Below are 15734 nucleotides of genomic sequence, written 5' to 3'. Positions count from 1 at the left end.
AATAGGCTCCAGGCTCCGACCTGGCAGTCAGCACAGAGCCTGATGCGGGGCTCGAACCCACGAACCACGAGATCATGACCTAAGCGAAAGTCGGACGCTTAACCGACTGAGCCACCCAGGCGCCCCAGTGGCACCTTTTTACATTCCCGCCAACAGGGCACAAGGTTTCACTTTTTCCACATCCTCACCAGCATTCGTTTTATCCTGGGTTTTGTTTTGTTTTAGTTTATTTATTTATTTTGGAGAAAGAGAGGGTGAGTGGGGAAGGAGCAGAGAGAGAGGGGGAGAGAGAGAGAGAGAGAGAGAGAGAGAGAGAGAGAATCTCAAGCAGGCTCCAAGCTGTCAGTACATAGCCCAACATGGGGTTCAATCCCATGAACTGTGAGATAATGACCTGAGCCAAACTCGAGAGTCAGACGCTTAACTGACTGAGCCACCCCAGTGCCTTTTTTTTTTTTAATTTTTTTAATGTTTGTTTATTTTTGAGAACCAGAGAGAGACAGAGCACAAGCAAGGGCAGGGCAGAGAGAGAGGGAGACATAGTATCCAGGCTCTGAGCTGCCAGCACAGAGCCCGATGCAGGGCTCGAACCCATAGACCGCGAGATCATGACCTGAGCTGAAGTTGGACACTCAACCGACTGAGCTACCCAAGCACCCCCACCCTGGTGCCCTTTACCATGTTTTTTTTGTTTTTTTTTTTCTGATAGTAGCCGTTCTAGTGGACATGAGGAGGCAGACCACAATCTCTTCAAGAAGACAAATGATACGAACAGCTATGGCATATATTTATAGACTACTTCCTGTACCTCATGTGTTTTTATATATACTCTACATACTGTGTACATATGTACAAAATCACATTCTCAAAAAAAACCAAACAAACATGTTGTGTAAGAACTGCTATCATCACTATTATCCTTATTTAAAGATGTGGAAATGGGACTCAGAAAAGTTAAGTAAAAAATCACACAGCTGGTCAGAGAGGTGGGGCCAGGTTTCAGATTCTGGGTTGTCTGACTCAGCGCTTCTAGAGAAAAGAAGTTTCTTTCCTTGAGTGTAAATTTAGCTTTGGGACTATCTGAAATTCCTTCTGGAATAGTAAAGTAGCTCACGAAGCTGGGGAGATTCCATGGTGTGAGATCCAGAGTGAGGACTGCCCATGAAGCATGACACGAATTTTCTGGGGATTGTCCTCACGCCACTAGCTGGGGTGGGCCCCTCTCGTGGGGGACTTGTGTGGGGACAGAATGTTGACGCAGCACGTTCCCCTGAACAGGAGCCTTGGGGTTGTGCATTGAGGCCCCACAAGAACCCCGTCTGGGGGTCAGAGAGCTCTTCAGAGAAGACCAAACTGGAGATGCATCTTTCAAGAGAAGCCAGGGGAGGTCTGGGTGGCTCAGTCTATGAAGTGTCTGACTCTTGATCTCAGCTCAGGTCTTTTTTTTTTTTTAAGTTTTTAAATATATTTTGAGAGAAGGAGGAAGGGGCAGAAGGAGAGAGAGAATCCCAAGCAGGCTCTGCACTGTCAGCGCAGAGCCCGACAGGGGCTCACACTCAGGAATTGTGAGCTCATGACCTGAGCCGAAACCAAGAGTCGGATGCTTAACTGACTGAGCCACCCAGACGCCCTTCAGCTTAGGTCTTGATCTCATGGTTGTGGGGTTGAGACGCATGTCAGGCTCTGCCCTGAGCGTGGAGCCTGCTTGAGATTCCTCTCTCTCTGTCCCCCTCTGTCCCTCTCCCCTGCTTGCACTCAAGGAAGGAAGGAAAGGAAAGGAAAAAGGAAGAAAAGAAAGAAGGAGAGACCGAAGGAAGCCTGGGGATTTTCCAGACAGAGCAAGCAGGAAAGGACATCAGGTGTTGAAAAAGCATGTGCAAAGGTCCGGAGATGTTTGGGGAATAATTTGGCTTGAGAGAAAAGGACGAAATGGCATGTTGGTGGTAACATTGTAAGGTGGAAGCCGGGCTAAGCACGTGAAGAGGAACCTCGCCCTCACCAAAAGGCCTTTAAGCTGGGGAGGAATTGATGATCTTTGCTATTTGGGTGGGAGAAGAGCAGACCTAGTGGCCTGAGGATAGAGCAGTCAAGTGCATGACCTTGCCACCGGGCGGCCGGCTCAGAGCCTGACTCCGCTCTCATGGGCTGTAGGGTCTCCAGCAAGCTATGCAGCTGAACATCCTCTGCTGTGGATTTGTGTACGGGGCCTGGGGATGATTGCAGGGACCGTGCTGTGAGACTGAATCACTGTGAAGGCCTTGGATCAGTGCCTGGTGCTGTCAGTACCGTCATGTTGCCCGTTGTATTTGTGTTCTATTTACAACAACACCAGGGATGAGGTCGCATTCTGTACTTCAGAGGCCAGGGTAGGCTCCGCTGGTTTCTCCGTCCCTGGGCCCCCGAGGTCAAAATCAAGGCGTGCGGTGGACCTGGACTCTTCCACAGAGTCTCCAAGGAGAATCTGCTTCCAGATCTGTTCAGGTGGTTGGCAGAATTTAATGTGTGCCATGGACTGAGGTCCCTTTCTGGGCTGGCTGTCACCGGAGGGCGGTTCTCAGCCCGAGAGGCCGCCCACGCTCCGGGCTGGTGGGCCCCTTCGTCTTCCAAGCCAGCAGCATGGGGTCAAGTCCCTTTTGTGCTTCAGATCTCCCTGATGCCCCGTTCTGATCCCCTGTCCAGCTCCGGCCAGAGAACGTTCTTTGCCTTTAGGGGTTCATGGGATTAGATTAGTCCCACCTGAACAGGCCAAGATACTCTCCCGCTTTCAAGATCATAGATGAGTAACCTTTACATCTGCACAGTCCCTGTGCCCTGAAATGGAGCATACTCACAGGATCCAGATTCAGGGCACAGAATCTCTTTTGGGGACCGTCCTGCCCACTTCAATGTAGTCAAAATCCTGCCTCTTCCCTGCACTGTCGCCGTGGGGAGGGTGTGGCATCATGGGGCTTGCTGGAGAGCTTTTTGGAGGCACCAGTAGGGACAATGTCAGGAGCCGTGGAGAGAGGTGGCAGGCAGGCTGGGGGTGTCATTACCGTCATTACTGAGAGGGTTATACGGGGAGGGGAGGAGGCAGGATGCAGGAGGTGAGCGTGGCGGCATCCACTGGGGGCCTGGGGATGAACTGGGGGTTGAAAATACACCTTAGAGAATTGGGGTGCTGCAGCAGCCTGGCTCGTGGATGAACAAGAAGGAAGGGAGCCAGCCCTGGCCTAGAATCCTCAGGAGCAGTGCGAGCTGGGGGGCAGGGGAAGGGACCGGAGCCGGTGTGGAGCCTTGGCGGCAAGCTAACGGCTTCCTCAAAGCCAAGGTCACCAGAGCAGATGTTTGGCATTAGTGGATTTGTCAAAGTCTCAGTGTTGTATGGACCCACTAAATACTTTTAAAAGGTATTTAAAATGCAGGAGTCTTTTTTAAAATATATATATATTTTAGTAAAGGTCATCATTTACTATTTGAATTGTCTTGATTTTTTAAAAATGTTTAACTAGTTTTTAATGCTTATTTATTTATTATGAGAGAGAGAAAGAGAGCATGCATGTAAGTGGGGAGGGCAGAGAGAAAGAGGGAGAATCCCAAGTGGGCTCTGCACCATCAGCACAGAGCCCAATGTGGGGCTCGAACCCGTGAACCATGAGATCATGACCTGAGTCAAAATCAAGAGTCAGACGCTTAACCAGCTGAGCCACCCAGGCGCCCCTGCAGGAGACTTTTTTTTTTTAATGCATGTTCTATATTCAGTTTCACCCCCTTCCTCTCTCACTATCAAATCACTGCCTATTCTCGGGGCACCTGGGTGGCTCAGCTGGTTAACCATCTGACTTCGGCTCAGATCATGATCTCATACTTCGTGGGTTCAAGCCCCGCGTCAGGTTCTGTGCTGACAGCTCAGAGCCTGCAGCCTGCTTTAGATTCTGTGTCTCCCTCTCTCTCTCTCTCTGTCCCACCCCAGCTTGTGCTCGCTCTCTCTTGCTCTCTCAAAAGTAAATAAATAAACATTAAATAATTTAAGTAATTAATTACTATCTACTCTGGAAAGCATAGGGGACAAGTCAAGGACACAGATCTTGGTCCTGAGTGCCTTGTTCATCTTGATGTCGGGTGAGGCACTTCATCTTAGCCATGTTTAAAATTGTGGCAAAACATAACATTTACCGTCTGAACTATTGTTTAAGTGTGTGGATTAGTAGTGTGAAGTGTGTTCACCCTGTTGTATAACCAATCGGAACTTTTTCATCTTGCAAAACTGAGACTCCAAGCCCATTAAACCATCAAACAACTTCCAATTTCCCCCTCCCGCTAGGTCCTGGCAGCCTTCATCCTACTTTCTCTTTCTATGAGCCTAACAAACTCTAGGTACTTCATATTAGTAGAATCATACAGTAGTTGCCTGTTTATGACGGGCTTCTTTCACTTAGCCTAATGCCATCAACGTCTGTGTATGTTGTAGCATGCATCAGGATGTCCTTCCTTTTTAAGGCTGAGTAATATTCCACTTTATGTACGTGGCACATTTTGCTTATCCGCTCATTTGTCAGGCGACCCTGGGTAGTTTCCACCTCCCCACCCTTGCAGTAATGTCATAAACATTGTGTACAAATATCTCTTCAAGCCCTCACTTTCCGTTCTTTTGGATGTATACCCAAAAGTGAGCTTGGGGATGGATCATATGATGATTTTATTCTTAATTTCTTTAAAGTGTATTTATTTATTTTGAGAAAGAGAGAGAGGGGGAGGGGCAGAGAGAAAGAGGGAGAGAGAATCCCAAGCAGGCTCCGTGCTGTCAGCACAGAGCCGGACGCGGGGCTCATTCTCCTGAACCCGTGAGATCAAGACCTGAGCCAAAATCAAGGGTCTGATGCATATCCAACTGAGTTACCCAGTGTCACGCCCGGTGTGAGCAGAGGGACAGCTCAGCGGGATGGAGCTCATACATTCAGCCTATGTTAGCAGTGGGGCGTGTGTCCAACAGTAGCCTTTAGCGAATTTCCAAGGAAGTGGAGGGTCTTGTATTATAGGGCAGTCCCAGGAAGCACTCTCTCGGCTCAACATGTGGCCGAGGCCCCTCCCATTTTATGGAGTCATTCAGAACTTCCTGCTTCCTTTGATTTCTTAATAATGGCCCGGCAGCTACTGAGGAACTGAAAGTAATGAGGCCTGGGAAAAGGAAAACAAAAAGCAGCACATAGAATTTCTCTCTTCGATGGGTTACCAAGGGTTCATGGAGCACAGAGATCAGTGGGTAGAGGGATGGCCGTGATGTGAGTGGCGTTTCCCAAAGGGCGAATGTGTTTTAGTGTGTTTTAAGAATGCTTTCTTTTTTAGAACGGATGGAGGTTTATAGGAAATTGAGCAGATAGTGCACAAAGTTCCCATAGACCTGCCCCCAAGACACACAGAGCTTCCCGTTATTAACATCTTGCTTTTTAAAATTTTTTTTTAATGTTGTTATTTATTNCAACCGACTAAGCCACCCAGGCGCCCCAACATCTTGCTTTTTAAACATGGGACGTTTGTTACTACTGATGAACTCATATTGATGTGTTATCATTAACTAGAGTCCATAGTTGACGTTAGGCATTATACAGGCTGTGGTTTTCAGCCCATGTATAATAAGTATGCCCCACGCGGTGTCATACAGAATAATTTCACCATCCTGACACCCCTGTGTTCCCCTCTTCGTCTGGCCCCATGTCCACTAGAGCCCCTGGAAACCACTGATCTTTTTATGCTCTCTGTAGTTTTACTTTCTTTAGAATTTCATATGGTTGAAATCATACAGTACGTGGCCTTTTCCGACCGGCTCCTTGCACCAAGCAATGTGTGTTTCCGTGATTCCTCTGTGTCTTTTTGTGTCTTGGTAGCTCATTTCTTTTCATCACTGACTATTATTTCATTGTGTGGATGTACCACAATTTGCTTATCATTCACCTTTTATTTTTTAAAAATTTTTTTATAGTTTTTTTTTTTTTGAGACAGAGAGAGACAGAGTATGAGCAGGGGAGGGGCAGAGAGAGAGGGAGACACAGAATCAGAAGCAGGCTCCAGGCTCTGAGCTGTCAGCACAGAGCCCGATGCGGGGCTCGAACTGACGAGCCGCGAGATCATGACCTGAGCTGAAGTCGGACACTTAACCGACTGAGCCACCCAGGCGCCCCGGCCTTCCATTCGCATTTTAAAGGATATCTTGGTGGCTTCAGCTTTTGGCAGTTAGGTATAAGGATGCTATAAACATGTGTCCAAAGTAAATGAGTCTTAAAATTTAACAATAAGGAAACAAACAACCCTATTTAAAACTGGGTGAAAGATATGAACAGTCACCTAACTCAAGAAGATCTACAAATGGCAATAAGCTTATGAAAAGATGCTAAACATCATGTATCACTACTAAGGAACTGCAAATAAACACAGGCTGTCTTTTCATTTATTTGGATCTTTGATTCTTTCATCAGTATTTTATACTTTTCTTCATATAGATCTTTACATATTTTGTTAGACTTATACCCAAGTATGTCTGTCTAGTCTTTCATTCTTTCTTAATCTTCCTTTTCTTAATCTTTCTTCTCTTCGCTTCTCTTCTCGTCTCTTTCTGCTGCTAATATAAATGGTGTGTTTTTCATTTCCAACTCCAGTTGTTCATTTCTGGTATATAGGAAAGCCATTGACTTTCATATATAAATTTTGTATCCTATAACCATGCTATCATTGCTTACTAGTTCTAGGAGTGTTTTTGTGGATTCATTGGGACTTTCTACATAGGCAGTCATGTCATCTGCAAACAGAGACAGTTTTGTTTCTTCCTTTCCAATCTGTATACCTTTTACTCCCTTTTCTTACTGCATGTCCTGGCTAGGACACAGAGGCGTGTTAAGACTGAAGTGTGAAAGAGGACATCCATGCCTTGTTCCTGATCTTAATGAGAAAGTTTCTAGTTTCTCACCAGTAAGTATGTTAGCATAGGGGTTTTTATAGATGTTCTTTATCAAGTTGAGGAAGTTCCCCTCTATTCCTAATTTGCCAGAAGATGTGTTTAATCGCAAACAGATGCTGGATTTTGTCAAATGCTCTTTCTTCAACTGGTGCTATGATCGTGTGACTTTTCTTCTCTAACCTCTTGAAGTGATGGACTACATTAATTGATAGTGAAGTGTTGAACCAGCCTTGCATACCTGGAATAAATCCCACTTGCTTGTGGTGTATACATTGTTGGATTGGATTTGCTAATATTTTGTTGAGGATTTTGCATCTATGTTCATGGGACAAACTAGTCTGAAGTTGTCCCTTCTTGTAATATCTTCATCTGGTTTTGGTATTAGAGTAATGCTGTCCTCACAGAATGAGTTAGGGAGTGTTTCTTTTGCTTCTGTTTTCTGAAAGAGGTTGTAGAGAACTGGTATCATTTTTTCTGTAAGTGTTTGATGGAATTCACCAGTGAACCCATCTGGACATGGTGCTTTCTGTTTTGGAAAGTTATTAATTATTGAGTCAATTGTTTAACAGATATGGGCCTATTCATATTATTTATTTCTCCTTGTATGTATTTTGGTACATTGTATCTTTCAAGGAGTTGGTCAGTTTTGTTTATGTGATCAAATTTGTGGACATAGAATTGTTTATAATATTTATGTGATCAGTAGTGAACATCTCTTCTTCATTTTTGGGGGGGGGGTTTTGAGTTTGTATTATTATTAATTATTATTGAGACAGAGAGAAACCGAGCATGAGTGAGGAAGGGGCAGAGAGAAAGGGAGACACAAAATCTGAAGCAGGCTGCAGGCTCTGAGCTGTCAGCACAGAGCCCGACATGGGGCTCAAACTCCCGAACTGTGAGATAATGACCTGAGTCGAACTCAGGGGCACCGAGGCGCCCCTGGTTTTAGTAATTTGTATCCTCTGTCTTGTCTTGGTTAGCCTGCTAAAGGCTTGTCAATTTTATTGATCTTTTCAAAGAATCAACTTTTGGTTTCATTGGTGTTTCTCTATTATTTTCCCATTTTTTATTTCATTTATTTCTGTCCAAATTTTTGCTTCTTTGCTTCTGCTTGTGTTAGGCTTATATTGCTCTTCATTCTCTAGTTTCCCAAGATGAAAGCTTAGATTATTGATTTTAAGTCTTTCTTCTTTCCTAACGTATGCATTCCCTGCTATAAATTTCCCTCTTAGCCCTGCTTTCACTGCATCCCACAAATTCTGGTAAGTTCTATTTTCATTTGCATTTACTTCCACCTCGTTTTGATACTTTTTTATTTTTCTTAAGGCTTCTCCTTGACCCACCAGCTGTTTAGAAGTGTGTCGTTCAATCCCCAAATATTTTGGAATTTTTAGTTCTTTTTCTGCTACTGATTTCTAGTTTAATTCCATCGTAGCCTGAAGGCATGCTGTGTAGGATTTCTTCCTTTTAAATTTGTTGAGTTCTGTTTTGTGGCCCAGAATGTAGTCTCTCTTGGTGAATGTTGCATGTGAGCTCGAGAACAATGTGCATTTTGTTGTTGTTTGGTAAAGTCGTCTATACCTGTCAATTAGATCTAGTTGATCAGTGGTGTTGTTCAATTCAGCTTTATCCTTTCCAACTATCTCCTTGCTGGATCTGACCGTTCCTGACACAGGAATGTTGAAGTTTCTAACTATCATAATGGATTTGTCTATTTCTCCTTGAACCTCTGTCAGTTTTTGCCTCACTTATTCTGATGCTTCCTCGTTAGGCACATATAATTAAGGATTTGTTGCGTCTTCTTAGAGAACTGATTCCTTTATCATCATACAGTGCCTCTCTTCATCCCTGATAAGACATCCCTGATAAGTCTGTTGCGTCTGAAATTAATATAGTTACTCCTGCTTTCTTTTGGCATGTCAGTATTTTGAGTGCCCATGTGTACGGTATTTGCAAAGTGAGTAAGAACACAGACGTTTGAGTCAAGCACATCTGAGTAGAAGCCAGAATAGTCAAGCTGCGTGCAAATGTAATCATTCTGAGCCTCAGGTTCCTTACCAACAAAATGGAGAGCTATCCCTTTGGGTTATTGTGTAGATGAAATGGATAATGCAATAGAGCACTTAGCAAATTTCCTGGCATGCAATGTTTAATTGATAAAGTCTATTAATGCAAGCTATTATATTACTGTATATCAATATAACATAAGCTTTACTCTTTTGTTGATACAGGTGATTGGTTATTATTGTATTAATCGAGTTCACTGTCGATTTCTAAGTGCAAGTACTCTTTGTATGAAAGTTGGATGAGGCACTCCAGGAAGATAAATTTAAATGTTTATTTATTTAATTCGAGAGAAAGAGAGAACATGCAGGCACATCAAGCAGGGGAGGGGCAGAGAGAGAAGAGAGAGTCCCAAGCAGGCTCCACACTGTCAGCACCGAGCCCCATGCAGGGCCTGATCTCATGAACCATGAGATCATAACCTGAGCCAAAATCAAGAGTCAGATGTTCACCCGACTGAACCACCCACGTGCCCTACGAGAATATTAACTTGGAAAATAATTGCAAAGTCACAAGCTGGAGTGGATGTCCCATAGGCAGTGTCCTAAAAAGAGAAAGGCTTCACATATGGCCCACGGCCACAGTCCAGAGCCCCACGGCCAGGGGAATATGGTGTTTCCTTCTGGGCACTGGGCTCAGCTCACTCTTCTGATCAAAGTGAAATTACAGAGGAGCCTTCGACCCCCCTCACTGCCAATTCACAGACACACTGTCTGGTGTCCCTTTCTTTTTGGAAATGTAATCACACCAGGCCTCCTGTTAAAAGGTAGAGCATTGGGGCACCTGTGTGGCTCAGTCAGTCAAGTGCCCAACTCTGGATCTCAGCTCAGGTCTTGATCTCAGCCATGAGTTCAAGCCCTGCATTGGGCTCCACCCTGGGCATGAAGCCTACTTAAAAAAAAAAAAATCATCTTCGATTAGATAAATTCTGAGTAGTTTTTAAGAAGCAACAGAAATAACTAATCACATGGGAAAATCTTCATTGTACACCCAGGTTTTCTAAAGGTAGTTAATAAAACTCCGTTATGTGATGTGATCTCAGTTCTGTTTAAACTTTTTAACAAGATGGTCAGCAACAGACAGAAGACGAGAAGGATGTGAGCCGCCAGTGCTCACAGTGCCCACGGGAGCCTACATGATTTTAAGGTCTTGTTTGTTCTTTTATCTGGTTCTTGTTTTCTGTCATATTTTTTAAATGTTATTTTTTTAGTGAATTGAACACAAAATTAATGATGAACATCAATCATTAGAACACCCCCCCCNCTCAACTGCATATACTTTATTCCATGAACTCGGTGTTTTCCTGGCCGGAGAGTAGACCATACTCACTTGCCTACTGACCTTTCTGGTTTGCGTTTGGGGCCATTTTTGCTTTCTGTCCTGCCGTTCAGGACAACCAAAAGCATACCTGTGAGGGGTCAGGGATCTAGAAAGCGGTCGATTCCCTGGCCACACATGTGCTCGTCCAGGCCCCCCCCCGCCCACCAGCTCCCTTATGCCTCTGTGCTGCCTGAGTCCCCACCCAGCATCGTGGAGTCAGAGAGAACACACACCCCAGCGCCCCCACACGCTTGCCACGTGACCTCTGCCAGGTCGCTGACTTCTCTGACCCTCCGTGTCAAGCATTTTTGAATGAGGGCTGCAGTGACCCACCGGCCAGGAGAGGCGCTTAGCACCTCTGATACCAGTGCTCCCTAGTGAGTGTTCGGGCCCCTGCCGTGAGTCTTGTATCATGGAATACAGACACCTTCCTTCTGTATTTCAGTCTGCTGACATCGACAACCATCATGCACTGATTGAATACAGTGAGGCCGAGGACAGCTTTGTTCTCCAGGACTTCAATTCCAGAAACGGCACCTTCGTCAACGAGTGCCACATTCAGAACGTGGCCGTGAAGCTGCTACCTGGGGACCTCCTGAGATTTGGGTCCGGAGGGCTGACCTACGAACTGGTCATCGAAAACCCATCCTCGGTGAGTCCAGGCCCCCGTGGGGAAGGGGGCCGGAGGTGGCGTGCCGTGTCACCACCGGTGCCTCCAGAGGGCGGTGCTGGTCCCGTGCACACCAGCGACTTGGACCCACTGGAGCCTGCAAGGTACACAGCTATCCCGGTGCATCCTGGCCGGGGTGTGGTTCCTCGCGCCCTCTTGTGGGCATTTCCTGGAATGACATGTAAGAGTTGCACCGTGGCGAACCCAGAACCCTAGCGTCTTCCTGACAGTGCAAAGCTTGGTCAGGGGGGGATGGGAAGCAGGCACGTGCCTTCGAGAACTCAGAGACGACGGAGGCTCCTCTGTAGGCAGATCAGCAGTCTGCAGCCTCCTCGCTTTGTGATCCTGACCAGGGTCTTTTGTATGCCTGGGTCTCTGGCTTCCCAGTGTTACATGGCGTTGATCTAGACATAAAGCAGGGAAGTCAGCAGACACCCCGCACATAGCCGCTGCCGGTATACCCCCGATTGGAAACGTCCCTGGGGCCCTCACCTAGACTGGCCCCAGCGTAAGCAAAATGTAATACAGAACTTCCCCACTGAACCTCAGCCACAAGGGCCATACTGTTCACCAGGGAGCGGGACGGCAGAGGGAGGAGGGGGTTAGCAAGGCAGGCTTTGATCGGAGTCCCAGCTCTGCCGCCTGCATGCTTCTGCGTGCTGCTGAGCGAGCCACCGGACCCCTCGAAATCCCTGTGTCCTCATCTGCAGAACGGGGCCAACGGCAGCAGTGACCTTGCAGGCTCATCTTGAGGGCTGAGAGAGAGCATTATGATTATAAAATTAGCACAGCGCCCATACGTGGTGGGCACGCAGTTAATATCTGCCGTGTGTGTCCCAGAGAGGTGGCCCATTTACCGTGCTCACCGTCCCCAAGAATGCTATACTGAGCGAGACCTCCAAGGCTTAAAATCCTTTCTGGGACAAGGCGGAGTATGAATAAATTAAATTTGGAGGATCTACACCGAATCCTGGGGTTTTGAGCCCACAGGAGGCCCTAAGTATGCAGCCCAGGAAGGTCACCAGGATCCCTCAGGCTGCAGGAGCCGTGACGTCACCTCTGTCACCTTTGGCTTTGAAGATGTAGGACAGACTTCCCTGCCCCTGCCCAGCTGCCTTATCCCCCTTAGATCATTAAAGTATGTTTGCTCATGGACGTACCAGGGTCCTGGGGCAGCACGGAGGAGGGGCCTCTGACCCAGAAGTTGTTGACCTGAACAAGAGTTCTCAACGTGGGCTCCAAGGGCACCCTGCGACGGCAGACCCTGGGGGGGAGCGGACCAAGTGCAGATCCCCGGGCCTCGCCCAAGGACTCATACTTAAGATTGACAGTTAAAACACAGGCCACCCAGCTAAATCTGAACATCAGATAAACGCCAAATGATTTTTTAGTATGAGTATGTCCCAACTACTGCAAAAAGACCACTTATGCTTACAAAAGATTATTTGCTGTTTATCTGAAATTCAGAGTTAATTGGGCACTCTGTATTTTATTTACATGCTTTTTAATCTATTTATTTATGTTAAATCTGACAACCCTACGCAGCCTCCCCGGGAACGGGCCTGCTCTGGGGACCATGCGTTCTCATAAGCTCCCTGGAGATTCTGATGTGCCCCCAGTGAAACGAAAACCTAAGTTTAGAACCCCTTCTATAGAGTATTTACAGATTTTTTTTCAGGAACCAAAGAAAGCGGAGTTTCAGACGCAAAGCCCATAAACCCAAGCCTGTGAAGTTTGAGTCAAGGATTGTCAGACATATGTGATTATAAGAATGTATCTGGAATGTTCTATAAAATTACAGGTTCCCAGGCCCCCTGCCTGGGAAATTCTCATTCTGTGGCTTGCTAGGAGGGGGAAGGGAGACAAACGACATCTGCATGTTTTCACACAAAGGTATTTATGGAAATATTATTTATAGGGACACAAATATTGAAGCCTAACTATCCATCAAAAGGGGGCATCGTTTAAAAAATGCAAGGAGTTCTTCGTACATGGAAAACTGTGCCGCCTTTTGTTTTATTTTAGACACTTCAGCTATTTATTTTTTGAGAGAGAGAGCGCACAAGCAGGGGAGGGGCAGGGAGAGAAGGAGAGGGAGCTCTGCGAACCAACAAACCGTGAGACCATGACCTGAGCCGAAATCGGGAGTCGGGTGCTGACCCCACGGAGCCACCCAGGTGCCCCTGTGCCGCTTTTTAAAAACCAGCTTTTCTGGAGATAGAATCGACTTGCAAATAGCTGGAGGTGTTTTAAGGATGTCACTTGATCGGGTTTGACACACGCGTGCACCCAAGTGACCATCACTGCCGTCAGGGCAGTGAGCGTACTCGTTGCCCCCGAAAGGTTCCTCGTGAACATGTTTGCTTGCCTGCTTTTAAACAACGTCCTTGAATATAATTTACACACCATAAACTTCACTCCTTTTAAGTGTGCCATTCAATGTTTGTATTTTTTTGTTTTGTTTTTTTTTAATGTTTATTTATTTTTGAGAGACAGAACATGAGCAGGGGAGGGGCAGAGAGAGGGGGAGACACAGAATCTGAAACAGGCTCCAGGCTCTGAGCTGTCAGCACAGAGCCCAACACAGGACTTGAACTCACGAACTGTGAGATCATGACCTGAGCCAAAGTTGGATGCTTCATTCCCTTTCTCCACCCAGGCGCCCCAGAACTCTCCTCCTTCTTAAAGCTGAGTAACATCCCATTGCGTGTCTACACCACATTCTACGTGGCCGTCCATCCATCGATGGCTTCCACCTTTTGGCTGCTGGGAATAAGAGTGTCATGAACACGGGTGTATAAATAGGGAAGGGGTTCTTCATATTTAGAGGTGCTTCTGATATCAGATAAGCATGAGAAATAGTGATGAATAGAGAGAATCCGTAACAGGCTTCACACTCTGAGCACAGAGCCTGGTGCGGGGCTCCAACTCACGAACCGTGAGATCGTGACCTGGGCTGAAATCAAGGGTCAGGTGCTTAACACACGGAGCCACCCAGGCGCCCCTAGCTAATTTAATCTAACAAAAGCTAAAGGGGCACCTGGGTGGCTCAGGTTAAGCACCTGATTCTTGATCTTGGCTCAGGTCATGATCTCGCGGTTCACAAGATGGAGCCCCGCGTCAGGATCCGCACCGAGAGTGCCGAGCCTGCTTGGGTCTCTCTCNTGGGCTGAAATCAAGGGTCAGGTGCTTAACACACGGAGCCACCCAGGCGCCCCTAGCTAATTTAATCTAACAAAAGCTAAAGGGGCACCTGGGTGGCTCAGGTTAAGCACCTGATTCTTGATCTTGGCTCAGGTCATGATCTCGCGGTTCACAAGATGGAGCCCCGCGTCAGGATCTGCACCGAGAGTACCGAGCCTGCTTGGGTCTCTCTCTCTCTCTGTCTCTCTGTCTCTGCCTCTCCCCTGCTCGCTCTCATGCTCTCAAAATAAATACACATTAAATAAAAAAATCTAACACTAGCTAGGCCAGAATCACTGACTGGTTTTCAGATAGAGCAGAAACTTTTATGGTCACTTGAATACACACAAGATTTTTAAATTTTCATGCCTACAAGCATTTGCATCCCCCCTCATTCCCCAAGGATCGCAAGCAGCTGCACAGAGCTTTCCTGGGCCTGTGTCCACAGCACTTAGCGGCACCCTGAGCCTTTGTGGGAGCAACTTTCCCCAGGAGGACTCCCCACCTCCAACCCCACAGCTGCGCTCCCTGCTCGGGCTTTCCTCGATTTAGAGACTTTACGGAGGCATCCTCTCAGCTTTTACTGATGGAGGGATCTCTGCAGATCCAGGGCCTCAGTGACGGCAGCCTCGTGGACAGGAGGGAGGGAGGGAAGGAGGGAGGGCGGGAAGGGGGAAGGGAAGGAGGGAAGGGAAGGAGGGGACGTAATGAAGGGCATCTCTCATTAGATACTTTAATGGCCCAGTTTTTCTAAGAAATTTGGGACTGTCTTGATTCCTTGTGCTCTGTGTCTGCTGGGTTTTTGGGTCCCAGGGGAGGACACTGTATTTCCTCCCGGCACAGGGTTTCCAGAGGGGTCATCCTGATGGCCAGAGGGTCGGGCATGAGCAGAGCTCTTCTTGTCCCCACAAAGAGTTCCCAAGTGAACACATTTATTTCAGGCTTTGTGGTGACCATAACCAACAGGAAGGGACGGGGCAGCATTTGCTCAGGGACGAGGGGGAGGGGAGAGGTTGGGAACCACGGGCGTTGGCTGATGTCACAGCGGGTGGAGTGTGGGTCCCCAGGTCAGGCCGACTGTCCCCGCGGCGCTGCTCATACGCGGGCTGTAGGGTCACACACAGGTCCCTTTGCTGTCACAGCTCCCTCTGCTGGAACATTGGGGAGCTACCACTTCCTACCGCGTGGAGTTAACTGGGGTTACGTGGGCCGTGTGTGTCAGTCGCCTAGCCCAGCGCCCGCCCCCGTGGCAGGTGGGAACTCAGCTTTGGAATCGAGCGAACAAGCATGTTAGTGGCGAGGGTGACTCCTTTGCAAGTGTCCTCTGGGCAGGAAACCTCCCCACCCCACAGATGGATACATCTGCAAATAAATTACCTGCGGAATGCCATCCGAGATGAAAAAATACCAACAAACAAACAAAAAAACACCCTTGTGGTTGACAAAATACATTGGAACCCACCCCGGGGTCATCTCCAGGAATATGCTTTGTAAATCAAAGCTCTTTCCACGAACTATAACCTGCGGCCACTGTGTTGCACAACCCCAAGGTGACCTTTCACCTCA

General features: G+C 47.2%; 1 protein-coding gene across 10 annotated transcripts in view; it reads left to right on the top strand.

Moving 5' to 3' along the window:
- Nucleotides 1-15734, top strand: part of FHAD1 (forkhead associated phosphopeptide binding domain 1) — a 122820-nt gene that overhangs the window by 8330 nt on the left and 98756 nt on the right. For all 10 annotated transcript variants that reach the window (XR_013337999.1, XM_077775811.1, XM_077775810.1 and 7 more), the window contains exon 2: nucleotides 10761-10967. Coding sequence is in view for 9 of the 10 variants with exons in the window: in XM_077775811.1 (XP_077631937.1) it covers nucleotides 10761-10967 (207 nt within the window). In the remaining variant the exon portion in view is untranslated. The remainder of the gene's footprint in view (nucleotides 1-10760; nucleotides 10968-15734) is intronic.

This window comes from Crocuta crocuta, unplaced genomic scaffold, assembly GCF_008692635.1.
Source record: "Crocuta crocuta isolate KB4526 unplaced genomic scaffold, BGI_CrCroc_1.0 scaffold127, whole genome shotgun sequence".
NCBI classification, from domain to species: domain Eukaryota; kingdom Metazoa; phylum Chordata; class Mammalia; order Carnivora; family Hyaenidae; genus Crocuta; species Crocuta crocuta.
This window is presented reverse-complemented; position numbering and strand designations above follow the sequence as displayed.